The sequence below is a fragment of the Diceros bicornis genome, chromosome 5 (genome assembly GCF_020826845.1).
Source record: "Diceros bicornis minor isolate mBicDic1 chromosome 5, mDicBic1.mat.cur, whole genome shotgun sequence".
Lineage (NCBI taxonomy): Eukaryota > Metazoa > Chordata > Mammalia > Perissodactyla > Rhinocerotidae > Diceros > Diceros bicornis.
The window spans coordinates 62,843,623-62,858,522 of record NC_080744.1 but is presented as its reverse complement, the minus strand read 5'-3'; the positions used below and the strand labels follow the sequence as shown (position 1 = coordinate 62,858,522).

General features: G+C 47.2%; 1 protein-coding gene across 2 annotated transcripts in view; it reads right to left on the bottom strand.

The window, feature by feature from the left end:
* Positions 1-519: 519 nt before the first annotated feature.
* NOX5 (NADPH oxidase 5) overlaps positions 520-14,900 on the bottom strand; it is a 36,209-nt gene continuing 21,828 nt past the window's right edge. For both annotated transcript variants that reach the window (XM_058541946.1, XM_058541945.1), the window contains exons 10-16: positions 14,450-14,592; positions 10,797-10,841; positions 10,274-10,398; positions 9,903-9,987; positions 9,124-9,223; positions 1,718-1,884; positions 520-651 (exon numbers count right to left, since the gene is read on the bottom strand). In XM_058541946.1, the coding sequence (XP_058397929.1) occupies positions 520-651; positions 1,718-1,884; positions 9,124-9,223; positions 9,903-9,987; positions 10,274-10,398; positions 10,797-10,841; positions 14,450-14,592 (797 nt within the window). The remainder of the gene's footprint in view (positions 652-1,717; positions 1,885-9,123; positions 9,224-9,902; positions 9,988-10,273; positions 10,399-10,796; positions 10,842-14,449; positions 14,593-14,900) is intronic.

Sequence of the window (14,900 nt, the reverse complement as noted above, 5' to 3'; positions counted from 1 at the left end):
TGCATCAGAAAAATAAGATACATTGATGAATGGATAGAGGAAGGGATAGATGGATAATATGCAATAAAGCACATACAGCAAAATGTTAACTGAGGAGTCTAGAAAGTGGCTAACATTGATCACTGTGCAATTCTTTTAACTTTCTGTATGTTTGAAAATTTTCATAATAAAATGTTGGGAGTGGGGGTGAGTTCCCAAATGATTGTGATGAATAGGAAGGTCTGTGACCACCTTTGCAGGGGGAAGCCTCCCTCAGAGGACTTTTGGAGAAGCAGTTGCCCTAGAAATGACGCCAGCCCCACCCCAGCTGCCAGCCTGATCAGTTCCACAGCAATCCCGGAACGCACAGCAGCACTGCGCAAGGCACTGCTCTCTGCCTCGGGTCCCGAAGGAAGTCCATCTGCCCCTGGGGCCTCCTGTTCTGTGCGTGGAGCAGGATTAGCTGGGTCTTCTGAGGCTGGTCCCCATGGGGCACTGGAAGCAATGCGATCAAGCTGGGCAGAGCGTGGAGGGGTGGGGCTAGAAGTTCTCTTGGAAGAATCTGAAGCTGAACTGATCACAATGGCCCTTGAGCACCTTGGCCAGAGCTGGGGAGCCACAGAAGAAGACCTGCACCTTGCCCTTCCTCTCAGCAGCCACTTTCTGGAACACCTGGAGTCCACAGGATTGGGGGAGAGCAGAGGGAGGAGAGGGGGGCTGCTGACCCGCCCAGGGACACACACCCCCCTGCAGCTGACAACATAGTGGGTCGGCAGCGATGGCTGTCCCTCCCCGTGAGGAACTCCAAGGCGCAGCTGTTTGGCTTCAGAGCAGAGAGTCCAACATGCAGCCGTTCGTTTAGGAGCCATTTGCTCAACACATAAGCTGATCCAGACCCCAGGGAGGGACTGGGCCAGAAAGAAAGAAGACCCAGGCCCTCTGCTCAAGGAGCTGCGTCTGTGGGGCAGACACACACTACACCAGCTGCAGTGTTGGAGGCAATGACACCCCAGCGGGCGTGCTGAACCCCCACTGCCCAAACCCCAGGTTAGTCGTCTGGCTGGGCATTTGCCTCCACTGAAATGTCTCTTTTCTGAAGTCAGGCTTTTCCCCCCACTGAGGAGCCTTTTCCACCCCAAATTCTGCTTAAGAACTGCCTTTGCTGAGAGTCCTCCTTGGTGCCCAAGTACCACGGGCATCCCGTTCCCCCTCAGCTCTCACTATCCAGGCATGGATTATCCACAGCAGTTTGAAAAGCAGTACTTCTGGTCACTTCATGCACACTCTCCACCCTGACTGGTAAGTGCTCAGGGAAGATAAAATAATCATAAAACCAATCTGAGAAATAAAATAGAAAGACTGCAAACTATTCTGTGTCTCTGGGCCTCAGTTTCCCCATTTGTACCAGGAAGGGATAAGAGTTGATGTTTCCCCCATCCACTCAGGCCTTCTGACTCTGATTCATAGGAATCAGGGCTAGGAGAGGCCTTGGAGGTCATATAGGCTCTCTTCCTCTCTGAACCGATGGGGAAACTGAGGCTAATGAGGGAACAAAGGGAGCTGGTGATGGAGCCAGGTAGTAGGGCCCCTGCCTCCCCTTCCAGCCCTGAGATCCTGGTTGGACCCTGGATGCGGCCTCATGCTTTGCCCCAGCTGCCTGGCCCTGATCTCGCCAGCCACCGCCTCAGGCTCTCAGCCCGCCGGTCCCGCAGGCTGCGGGGCCCCGGCTGGCCTTTACCTTGCTCCAGTCGGGCCGCCCAGGCTGGGTGCGTGTCTGGAGGCCTGTGATGGAGTCCTTCTTCTCCTTTTTGGCCAGGAGGTCGAGGGCCATCTGCAGGCCAATGGCCTTCATGTCATTCTTGCCAAGTGCGGAGGTCATGTACATGTGCAGCTCCAGGAAGCAGCCTATGTGGTGGGAGGAGAGGGTGGCACTGAGCGGCCAGCTCCTGTGGTGGGGACAGGGCAGGATGCCAGCCACCTCACCGCGGGGCTTGCAGGGAGACCAAGAGGGCTTGGAACTCACATCCTCAGGCAACCGTGTCCCCCTAGGACCTCCGTGTGACCAGGGCCATAGAGAGGAAAGACAGCCCACCGCTTGCGCTGGGTCTACTCCGTGCACGGCTTACACGAGTTATTTTATATCCAATGTCTAATGTGAGCCTCACAGCCTCCCCAGGAATTATATTTACAGAAGGAGGAATGAATCCCAGGGCAGCATGGCAGTCCTTGGGTTCCAAAGCTCATGCCCTGCCATACCCCACGGTGTCTGCTCAGTCTGCTTGGGGACACAAGCCACGCACACATGAAAAGGTAACTTAGACCGAAGGGTCAAGGGTTGAGTGAGTGGATCAGATGGCAAATGCTACCGACTTACAGGGAAGGGCTGGAGCAGACGGAGCTGCTTCCTGGGACGGTGGCGATTGGGCTAGGTCTTGGAAGAGGGGCAAGATTCAAGGCGGAGGTGAAAGGACGGCATCCTAAGGAGGGGGAACAGCATGAGCCACGGCGAGAGGCTGGAACAAACAGTGTTTGTGGGGCATGGTGTGACTGCCCGGCTGGAGCAGAGGATCCTTGAATGGGAGCAACAGGAGATGGGACTGGACACACACTGAGGCCAAGATGCAAAGGTCTTGAAAGCTCAGCTATGAAATGGGGGCAGGTAGAGGGTACTGGAGCAGGGCAAGACTGGATGAAAACAGTGTTTCAGAAAGGTGAGTCAGAGGACTGAAGGGACAGGGCAGAGACTGGCATCACGGAGACCCCTTAGGCCCGAGCACCCACAGTTCTGTGCCTGCCATGGGCCAGGTTAGCTAAGATGTTGATCCTTTCAGCTCTCAGTGCAATTGGAGCTCCCAGGTGGGCACCTCCATGCTCAAGCAGTTTCCTGTTTTCCCAGATGAGGCACACAAATGTTATCATTTTCCATATGTGTCATGGCGGGGGAAAGACTGTCGAGTGCTGCCCTAGACCTGGGCATCGGTCCAAGCCAGAACTGGCGGGGCCTGATCTAGGATGTTGGATTCATGAGCTGATGATCCCTTCATCTTTCTCCTCTCCCTAAACTAAAGGATTTACGCCATCCCAACTTGCTCTCTATTGTTGCATATGCCACCATGAGCACACTGTTCCTTTGGCTTAAGGTCTCAGCCACTGTTACAATGCAAATGGCCCTAGAAGGGATACCACATTTTATTTCACATGTCACTTAAGTAGTGCTGGGTGATGTGGGAGGGAGGAAGATGTACTATAAGGGGTGCCTACCTGAGAGAGCCCTGACCCTTCTTTCGCCTCCTCAGAGTCACCATACCCCAGACAGGGGTAAGAGAAGAGAGGAGGAGACACAATGGTGGCAGGCAGGAGCTGAGGAGGATGACCTGGCATGGTTTTCACCCTCTCCAAAACAGTTGTGTTTGAGAGAGTCATCCCATTTCTGGGACATTCTCCTAAGGAAATCATCCAAAGGAAGGAAAAAAGCTATGTGTACGTACATATTAAATGCAGCTTTATTTATGATAGTGGAGAATTAGGAATAAACAAAATGTCCAGTAGGGGGAGCTTGGTTAAAGAATGTATGGCAAACCACCAACTGCTTCATTCATTATGTAGCCATTAAATACCACTTCTACTGCTGCTAAATATACTGAGCAGTTACTAAGCTCCAGTCCCCGTTCTAAGCGCTGTACAGATGACATCTCATTTAATCCTCATGACAATCCTATGAGGTAGGCACTGGGTCATATCCATATTTTTCAGAAGAGGAAATTGAAGCAAAGTAGTTAAATAACGTGTCCAAGTTTCTACAGCCATTATGGGATAGAGTAAAGATTCAAACTCAGACAGAATGACTGAAGCTTAAGCCATAAAAATTAAAAATTATAAACCACAAATTCTTTGACTCAAACCTTGGTATACAATTCAAGTTGAAATCAGAAGCCCCAAGTTTCACCGTGATTAATGAGAGAGCTTGGAAGAAATTTGCGGTAATAAAGTTGTTGACTCAAGTGACTTTGAGAATGCAAAGCATTGGGTTAGCTGTTACCCTTTGTTCACACATATTAGGAAGAAACAAATAGCAAATATTTATATACCAGAAACTAGAAAATTTAAATTAAATCTAAACTTTTCCCCTAGCTTGTCATCATAAAATCAAGTTTCTAATGAATTAATATACATAAAAGCATTTAGAACAAAGTCGATGCTATATAAATATTTGCTATAATTGTTATTTACAAGAAAGGGCAAGGAGCTTTACTGCAGCATTCTAAGGTTTAATAGTTCTCTTCCAAAGACTGTTGACTTGTGCTTTAAGGCTTTGAATGTTTGTTATAGTAAACTACATCTGTTTGAATCCTTCTTGTATAAAACTGTGTTTGATTACTTGAACTCATAAGCTATGTTTATCATAGGAATTTGAATTTACTTATGGAAACTTTGTGATAATTAAACAGCCAAATTAGATCTAGTTCCAATGAACTCAACCTGCATGAAAAAACCACACCAATTCTCTTTAAGTTAGAAACATATCCAAAGATATTTCTCCTTGTATAAGATATTGTATTGTATTTACTTATACTCCTTGTATAAGTAAAACATAAAACAAAATAATGATTCTAACAGATTAACTTTAAAACACAGTAACAAAACCTCACTACAGTCATGCGCCGAATAAAGAAGTTTCAGTCAAGGACGCACTGCATATACGACGGTGGTCCCATAAAATTAGCACCATATAGCCTAGGTATGTAGCAGGCTACACCATCTAGGTTTGTGTAAGTACACTCTGTGATGTTTGCCCAACGACAGAAGCACCTAACGACGCATTTCTCAGAAAGTAGCCCCATCCTTAAGCGACACATGACTCTTATTCCACAAAGATGTCCCGTGGGGGCCGGCCCCATGGCTTAGCGGTTAAGTGCGCGTGCTCTGCTACTGGCGGCCCGGGTTTGGATCCTGGGCGCGCACTGACACACCGCTTGTCCGGCCATGCTGAGGCGGTGTCCCACATACAGCAACTAGAAGGATGTGCTACTATGACATACAACTATCTACTGGGGCTTTGGGGGGAAAAAGGGGGGAAAAAAAGGAGGAGGATTGGCAATAGATGTTAGCTCAGGGCTGGTCTTCCTCAGCAAAAAGAGGAGGATTGGCATGGATGTTAGCTCAGAGCTGATCTTCTTCACAAAAGAAACAAAACAAACCAAACAAACAAACAAACAAACAAAAAAGACTAAGATGTGACCCAGAGAAAGATGTTATCATGCATACTAAGCATTGGTTTAGCAAAAAAAGTAGGATGCAACACATGGGAGGTGGGGACGGGGAGACTCAGGGGCTGGAGGAGGACATTCAAAACACTCATTTGTGATGAAAGTATAAAAGAAGGGCCCACACAGTAAAAGAACTCGTCCATGCTAAGGTGTTTGATCTTTACCTTAGACTACGCTCTAAACTTTTTGATTGCTACCTCCTCAGGAAAAATATTGAGCATCTACCCCCAGCAAATATATGTTTATTCACATGTTCGTCTCTACTAACAGATTATGTACATTCAAAATTTATGTTGGAGTAAGAAGAACCATATTAACTTTCTCACCTTAAACGACTAGAAAAATGGACAAAATATACAAAACAATGGTTTCCAGACATTGGTTAACAGGCAGTGCAGCAATGTCACTGCTGAGAGAGGGGACAAATGAAGTGAGCCCTACAATTGCCCCAGCTTACCGCCTGGCACTGATCTCACCGAGTTGAGGGGACGAAAGCGGGAGTTCAGGGAGGCCAAGACAGTAGAACACGCCAGGCACAATGCCAGAAAAGAACTGCAGAGAAAGGAGAGGGAGGGGAGACTAGAAAGAGGAAGGGAGGGAGATAGGGAGGGAGGGAAGATGAAAGGGAGGGAGGGAACATTAGTGGGAGGGAGGGAGCAAGCTCACTGGCTCTGGAAATCTCCATCAAGTTTCCCCAAGCCTTTGGCTGAGTGTTAGTCTGTACAAGTGTGACAGCAACGACCAGAAAACACTAGGCTGAACAGTACCTGGAGCTCAGACGGAGCTGGGAATAGTTTGTGTTTCCACCAGCAAGAGTGGACAGACCTTGTAACACACAGGGCAGCAGGAGAGTCCTCACAGGTGTAGCCCTTCAGTGTGGGGGCTAAATGAGCTCCACAATAAAGGCTGCCCTGGACTCTCCTCAGCAAAAGTTAAAAGCAAGTCTCGGAAGGATCCAAATTATCCTAAATAACATAGCTGTGCACTAGAACAAAATACAGAGCTATTTAAAGACATATCACAAAATCCAGAAGACAACAACATGCATTCATGATGCCTGGCATCCAATAAAAAATTATCAGCCGTGCAAAGGAGCAGGGGCATATGATTCACAACTAGGAGAAAATTAGTAGTTAGAAACAGAACCAATTATACTAAGCGAAATAAGTCAGAGGGAGAAGGTCAAATACCATATGATCTCACTCATAAGTAGAAGATAAAAACAACAACAAACAAACAGATAGAGACAGAGATTAGACTGGTGGTTACCAGAGGGGGAGGAGGGAGGGAGGAGGGTGAAGGGGTTGATTAGGCACATGTGTGTGGTGATGGATTGTAATTAGTCTTTGGGTGTTGAACATGATGCAACCTATGCAGAAACAGACGTATAATGATGTACACCTGAAATTTACATAATGTTATAAACCAATGTTACCACAATAAAAAAAAAAGAAACGCAGAAATGACAGAGATGATGGACTTAAATAAACATGGTACCACAAATAGTATAAATGTGCTTGAGAATGTAAAAACAAAACAAAGCAGACATGAAGAGGAGAGAAATGGAAGACATAAAAGAGACCCAGATGGAACTTCTGGAGAAGAAAAACACAATCACAGAAATGAAAAATACAATGCATAGGATTAACAGTTATTCTAGGCCCTTTGGGTTCCCACATAAATTTTAGAATCAGCTTCTCAATATCTATTTAAAAAAATCTGCTGGGATTTTGATTAGGATAGGAATAGCAGATAAGGTACTGTAGCAGAAAAGATCAGCAAACTTGAAGACATAGCAACAGAAGCTACCCAAAATGAGGCACAGATTGAGGGAGAGGAAAAAAAAAGAACAGAGCCTCAATGACCCGTGAGAAAGCTAACAGTCTAACATCTGTGTAAACAGTCTAACATTTGTGTTATTGAAGTGACAGGAAGGGGAATAGAAGATAGAAAAAAGTATGTAAAGAAAGAATGCCTGAAATTTACCCAAATTTGATGAAAACTCTAAGCCCATATATCCAAGAAGTTCAATGAACTCCAAGTACAAGAAACATAAAGAAAACCAGTTCTCAGAAATGTTTTGTAGTTTTCAGTACACAGATCTTTCCCATATTTTGCTAAATTTATCCCTAAGTATTTCACATTTTGAAAATTTTATTTTCAAATTTTCATTTACTAATTATTTGTTGTTAGTAAATAGAAATATAATTGATTTTTGCATTATTGACCTTATATCCTGGACCTTGTTGAACTCACAAGACTGCTCAAAATGAAGAGCTAAAACTACAAAAATTCTGGAAAACGTAGGAGAAAATACTCATGACTTTGGGTAAGGCAAAGATTTTAGATAGGAGACAAAAAGCATGAAGAATAAAAGAAAAAATCTATTAAATTGGACATCATTAAAATTTCAAAGTTTTGTCCTTCAAAAGACAGTTTAAGAAAATGAAAAGACAAACCACAGACTGAGAGAATGCATTTGTAAAGTATACACCTGATAGTGGACCTGTTCCCAGAATATATAAAGAACTCTTACAACTTAATAAAAAAGAAGACAATATCTGGATTTAAAGAGTGGGCAAAATATGCGAACTGACATTTTACAATGAAGATGTACAAACAGCAAAAAAAGAACATGAAAATATGTTCAACACCATTCATCATTAGGGAAATGCAAATAAAGAGCACATTGAGATACCACTATATATCCACTAGAATGGCTAAAATGAAAAACACTACTAATATCAAATGTTGGCAAGGTTTTGGAGCAACTAGAACGCTCATACATTGCTGATGAAAACACAAATTGGTACAGTCACTTTGGAAAAACAGTTTGGCTGTTTCCTATAAAATGAAACTTAACACATACATACTATACTACCAGCAATCCCATTCCTAAGTATTACCCAAGAGATGGAAACATATGTCCACATAAAGACTTGTATATGCACATATTCGTAGCAGCTTTATTCAAAATCGCCAAAGAGTGGAAATAACCATCAACAAGTGAGTAGAAAAACAGATTGTGGTATATTCATAAAATAGAACACTATTCAGCAATAAAAAGGAATTAACTATTTACTGATACGTGCACAGCATGGATAAATCTCAAAGATATATTAAGTGAAAGAAGTTAGAAAAGACAACATATTATATGATTCCATTTATATGGAATTTGAGAAAAGGCAAAACTATAGTGATGTAAAGCTGATCAGTGGTTGCTGGGGGCTACAAGTGGGGGGAGGGCGTTGACGCAAAGGGGGATGAGGGAACTTTTGGGGGAACAGAAATGCTCCATATTTTGATTGTGCTGATGGTTACACAAATATACATATTTGTCATGTCACTGCATTTACTGCACACTTAAATTGGTGAATTTTATTGTTTAAATATGCCTCAAAAAAACTGAAAAAAAACAAGTATGAATAAGAATCACCTGAGAAGCACATTAAAATGTACATTCCTGGGCCCTACTCCCAGAGAATCTGACTTGGAAGGTCTGGGATGAGACCGGAAATCTAAATTTTTAATAAGAGCTCATTCTGAATTAAAAGAAATGTCATAAAAAAGAGAAATTAGAAAAAAGGAGAAGGATATACATTTTTATAAAACATGAATAAGAAAAAATACCAGAAGGAAAGAAATCCTTTAAAATGCCTGGAATAGTCTGGATAGCTGGATGGGATTATGAATGATTTTTTTCTCCTCTATTTTTCGTTTTACAAAATGTTACATTTTAGTGGGGGGAAGAAAAACCAAACCTCCTCTCCCCCACATTTTCGATAGAAACGGAATAATCTAAACACTTCTTCAAAGGATTCTGAGCCTGAAGCCCCTGCCCCGCTCCAGCCCTCTTCAGGCCCCGTCCCCCTCCTACCCTCTTGAGTCTCCTCGGCCTGGGCCATCTCTAGTTTGGTCAGCAGGCTCACAAACCACTCGAAAGACCGCTGGTCTCGGTTGATCCAGATGAAGTCCACCTAGTAAGAGGGACCCTTCAGTTCAGAGGCAGGGCTTACCTCATTCACAGCAGGCTCACTTCTGTGATCCTCAGGGCCCCTGTGACCACACGGAGTTAGCAGGGCACACACTATTATCATCCCCATTTAACAGAGGGAGAAACTGAGGCTCACAGAGGTGAGGAGTCTTGCCCAAGTCACAGAGCAGCGTGTGACCAGAACCCAGGTTCCTGAATGCCGGGCCAGGCTTTTCTCTAATAATCATTGTTTACAGCAAGCAGTGTTCTGAAATGTGCTTAGGACAGCCAGAAAAACATTACTTAATTGTTTTTTTTTTTTCCAAAACTCTTTTAAGAGGCTCATACAGAACAATGAATTTTCAAAAGGCAAACGTTTTCATTTTTAAAACCACCACCACGTCATGGCTAGTAAGCGTCATGGCTATACCTGAATCCCAGCTGCCTGACTTTCAGGTTCCGAGGTCTTTGATGAGATGCCCACCTTTATGGTGAGAACAGAGGGGATGGGGGAGGCCTGGACACTCAGGAGGCACCAGGAGAACACGGGGCACTGGGGGAAGGTAGGGACCAACAGATCAGAGCAGGTCATCTGCCCCTCCCCTGCCTCTGCACAGGAGGCCCCTCCTGTTCCTGGAAGTGTGTGTGGGGTCCCGGGCCTGCCTGCAGGAGGCTGTGCTCACCTTGTGGAGCTTCATGTCCTCGTCCTGGACGCCGTCCACCCAGGAGTGCTGGCAGCTGGGGCAAACATGCTTTCTCTTCTGGTGCCTGAAGGAGCGGGAGGAGGGGTTTTGAATGTGGGGTGAGTATGAGACTTCTCAGGACCCCCGAGAACAGGGCAGGCGACAGGGAGGGAGGGTGGGGTGGCAGGGCCTGCCTTGTGAGGAAGGGGAGGGATGAGATCTGAAAAAGAGAGGGAGGAGCAGGGGAGGAGAGAGAGAAAAGAGGAGAGGGAGACTGGTCCAAGGAGAGAAGGCAGGGAGAGAGGGGAGGGCATCTCTCAGGACTCTGCCCCAGGATGCAGGCAGGGGCTGCAGGCAGCCTGTCCACCCACCTGTGCATGATGCTCTGCAGGATGGAAGCAAAGGGGGTGATGCCGATGCCCGCCCCAATGAGTACGGCGTGCTCCGAGGCAAAGATCCTGCGGGTGGGGGTTCCGTAGGGACCGTCGATGTAGCACTGTGCACGGGAGGGTTAGAGGAAAGAGAGGGCTGAGTGGGGGAACTGGGCCCTAAGGCTTCAGGACTCCCCTTTACAGCAGACAGTTATCTCCTGGGCTGGAACCCAAGTCCAAGTGGCTTCCATTCCAGTGCTCTTTCCACACTCTATGCTACGAGCACAAGTTGGGGAGAGCCCTAGATGTTAGAATGCAGAGCTGGCGAGAGCGGGGCCCAGCCAAGCGTGCCTTGTGTGCACCTGCGAGGGGAGAGGTTTGGTTCCATTATCTGGGACCTGGAAGTCAGGCCGTGGGGACTTGGGGAACCTGGGTACCAAGAGCCCTCCCCACAGGCAGAGGCTTCGTTTCCTCTGGTTGAGGCAAGGGTTCCTGGTCCAGTCCACCCCCTGGAGCCCCTTACCTTGATGTTACAGAACTGGTGGTTCTCAGAGGACATCTCAGAGACCTGCGGGGAGTAGAGCAGAGAGCTATGGGTCCCTGGGAGTGGACATGGCAGGTATTTCTCAGAGGCTTCCTAGCCTTTGCCAGCCCAAGCAACTTTACAAAAAGGAAACTGCCTTTTCTGCCCAAACCATTCCAGGGAGCATGGAGCCCTTTTCATGGACAACATCAGTGGTGTGCTGGTAAAGTGACTCTTTGGAAAAAGAAACAACAACAACAAAATCCTGATTGTTAGTGTCTGTCAATTTCTGTGGTGTAAATACTGCCATCATGGTTCCAACCAATGACTATGTTTAATAACTGGCTCTCAAAATTCCTGAAAATTTAACAACCAGCTCTTGTGGTCCAATACGGGTCAGCTGCAGGGTGTGACTGGAGAACACTCACCTCCAGCCGCATCCTCAGCTCCACCTCCAGGCACTCCTGATAACTTTTGTGTCTCTGGACACACCCCTCGGCCTAGAGTACCCTTTCCTCTTCCCTAGCTGGCAAACTCCTGTGCACCCTTTAGTGTCCAGCTCATCTAAGTGGCTGCTCCTCCTCGAAGCTTTGCCCAGCTGCACCAGGCAGAAAACCCAGCGGCTGGCCTGGCTCACAGCTCTACTCCACCCTCGGGACCCTGGTCTGGGCTTGCTGATGGGGCACTACCTCAGGACAGGGAGCGGGCCTCACTTGTCTGCTTGGCCTTAGCACACGGCAGACACACCAGATTTGTCAAGGTCAAATTCTGGAAGGTGAAGGAAGCAGACCACCTCCTCCAACTGGCTGCAAGGCCCTGCGATAGTTCCCTCTCTGGTGCCAGAAGATGGTTAGGAGTGACCTTCACGATCATCCAGGCCAATCCCTGATTTCACAGAAGAGGAGCTGGGTCTGAGAGCATGGAAATGACTCGCCCAAGTTCTCAGAGCTCGGGGTAGAGCCTGGGTCTCCTGCTGCCCGTCCAGGGCTGGTCCCATTACACCACGCCACTTCCTTGTCCAGGGGCGACCGCATGCTGTGTCCCCACGGTGTTGGGCTGGAACTACTTGTGGTGATTCTAGGAGGTGCCCTGTGAGCGAGCTACTCCCCTTCAACTTTCTTTAGTCCTTCTGATTGCAAGGAGAAAGCTTACATCCTGGTTAATATATCAACATGTCTCTATCTCTTACTATCCCTCTCTTTTTTTTTTCCTCTTAACAAAGTGAGACAGAAAGAGATCAGGAGCACAACAGAGAAAGAGAGAAGGAGTAGGGAGAACAGCGTCAGGCTCAGAGCCCTAGCTGGTGGAAACATCTGGCAAGAGTTTAATAACATTGGTTTTCATTTTTATCGCCATCTTCTGTTTGTGGCACATGAGACTGGTTTTCCATTCAAGACAACAATCTAAAGAGTCTTTTTTTAAATACAGTTAAGTTTCCAGTACAGTTGGGAAGTGAATGTGGCAGAAGTTATGCAGGCGGTATGCAGATAACTGGCGTAGAGATGCCACGTAATGTGTGGTGCTCCCTGAATGTGGCCTGTCCTGAGGCCCTCTCTCCCAAGCTCCAAGGACCCACTATCCCTGGGGAGACAACCACCCGCTCTCCAGCCTCCAGCCCCAGCTTCCTCAGCCTCACCAGGCCCTCGTCCTTGGCTGCAGCTCCCCGCTGTGCCTGAGTCCTGTCCTCTGTCCCCATGCACACCAGGCCTTGGTCCCCCTGCCACGGAGTTCCCTTGGGCAGGTAGGATGTCAGCTCCACAGCCACATCCTTGTTGGAGGCCACTGCCCCCTGTGCCGAGGCCCTGGAATGGATGGGCTGGGGCTGAAAACCCTGTTTGGTTTCAAAGGAAAACTGCTTTATTATTTAAATCACAAAATTAATACGTGTTAGTTTTTAAGGATTCAGGTACTACAGAACTTTAAGGAATAAAGTGAAAAAATACCCTGAATCAGACAACATAACTTCTCTAGACTTGCACACACACACTCACAAACACACACACACACGCATTCTTGCACATAAATGGAACATACTGCTTTGTACCCTGGCTTTTCTACTTACTACATCGTGACTAGCTTTCCATGCTTATGCATATACATTTACGTCATCTTTTTTTTTAGGCGACTTACTGTCTCATTATAAGGGTGATGAGTCATCGATTTAGCCATTTTCCTATTGTTAAGCATTTTGATTACCCTCATTTTCTCATTATTGTTAACCACCATACAGAAAATAGCGCCTTTCCCATCTCTATCCCTTTACCCTGATTTATTTTTCTTCATAGCATTATAACTTGGCACAGTATTATTTTGTTTATCGTCTGTCTCCCCCTCCAGCAGGTAAGCAGCGACTATGTCTATTCTGCGTGTTGACACGTCTCCAGCATCTAGAACAGTACTTGGAAAACAGTAGGTGCTGTGCTCAGTAAATATTTGTTGAATGAATGAATGAACAAGGTGATTACCGTACTTCCTGTGTGTGTGTCCAATCAGCTTTTTAATTAGATAAGTCCCCCAAAATGGAATGGCTGGGCCAGTGGGGATGCGCATGTAAAATGCTGACACATATGGCCAGACTGCCCGCCAGAAAGATCGTGCCAATGTATTCTTTGGCAGCGGTGCCTAAGGTACCAAGGAAACACAGCTTTTAATGTATCTGCCCACCGACACCCAGCGTGCCATGACTCACATGGTTTTGAAAGTCAGCTTCCTCCTTCAGGAAGTTTCCCCCGATTAACAGGAGAGAACTCTCTGCATATTTCTACCTACCCCTTCATTTCCCAAAGCTTTGCGCTGGGGACTGTGCTAGAAGGGTCCTCTGGCCTGGCCTGGCAGGATTCCACCTAATTTTCTCTCCAGGACTTTAAATTCCCCAGGGCAAGGCAGGGCTGGGCCAGGCCTGGGGCCTTCTCTTCCTTTGACTTTCAGCAGGGTTTCCACATATTAATCCGTCTCCCAGGCCAGTGGTACAGCCCACTAAGTGTGAAGGCACCCTCAGCCTCCTTCATCTATTCCTGCTTCCTCAGGGGCTGCTCTGATCTCTCTCTATTCCTCCAAAACCTCCCAGACCCTGTATCCACTCCAGGCACAGGCAACTTGTCAGCTTTGCGGGTTGCATCAGGGCTCAAAAGACAGCAGCGCTGATGATGGTGATGCTGATGCTGGCGGTGATGGTGATACTGAACGGTCCACCTGGACCACGCTTCCAGTTCACTCAATACTTTACATGCTTTCATTCCATTGGTCCTTAAAAGAACCATGTGAGAAAGGGAAGCAGAGGACGAGAACCACCTCCATTTCACAGATAAACAAACTGAGGCTGAGTGGTTAAAGGACAAGCCCAAAGACATAGAGTTAGGAAGTGTTGGAGCAGAGACATGAAGGTGGGTTTTTCTGATCTCAATTTCCCCTCTCTTTCCATTGTCCCCCTGCCTTCTAATGGAGGACATCAGACTGGGGAGGACCAAGGGTGGTCAAACTTCTAGGAGGCTCTTGGACCACGCAGTCCGCAGTTGCCTCGCCCCCTGTGCTGCTGTGCAGCTGGTGTACACAACAGCTGCTCAATAATTGATGCCCACAGACCAAGAGGAGGGCAACTTGGTCCCTGTGGGTTTGCCTCCACGGTGGACCCTTCGTCCCCCGCAGCCACCTACCTGGGCCCTCCTCTGATTCCTTCTCATCCTCAAAGTCCTCGACAGCCTCTTGGGACCACAGCCTTCTGGGTCTGATGCCTTGAAGGACTCATACAGCCTGTTTGTCCACTGGCCTTGGGACCGGATGTGTAGCCAGATGATGTCTGAGCAGAGACAGAGCAGGGGGGAAGGGGTGACTGCTGGCCTCCAGCAGGGAGCAGGCTTGTCTCACTGGAGGGACTGGGGCTGGGCGTCAGCCTCTTAAGTCCCCGGTGGAATGTCCTTCATCAGGCCCAAACGAGCAGCCACAGCCACGGGACGTGGAGATCTGATCTCTCTGGTGCAGACGTTGCGGTCTTTCTCAGTGAAGTCAACCTAAGCCTATACAACAAGGATTCAGTCTCTTCTGCCAAGGCAGGGGTCAGAGTGACCCCAAGAACACTAGGAGTTCCCCAGGGGTGGGGGCCCTGCC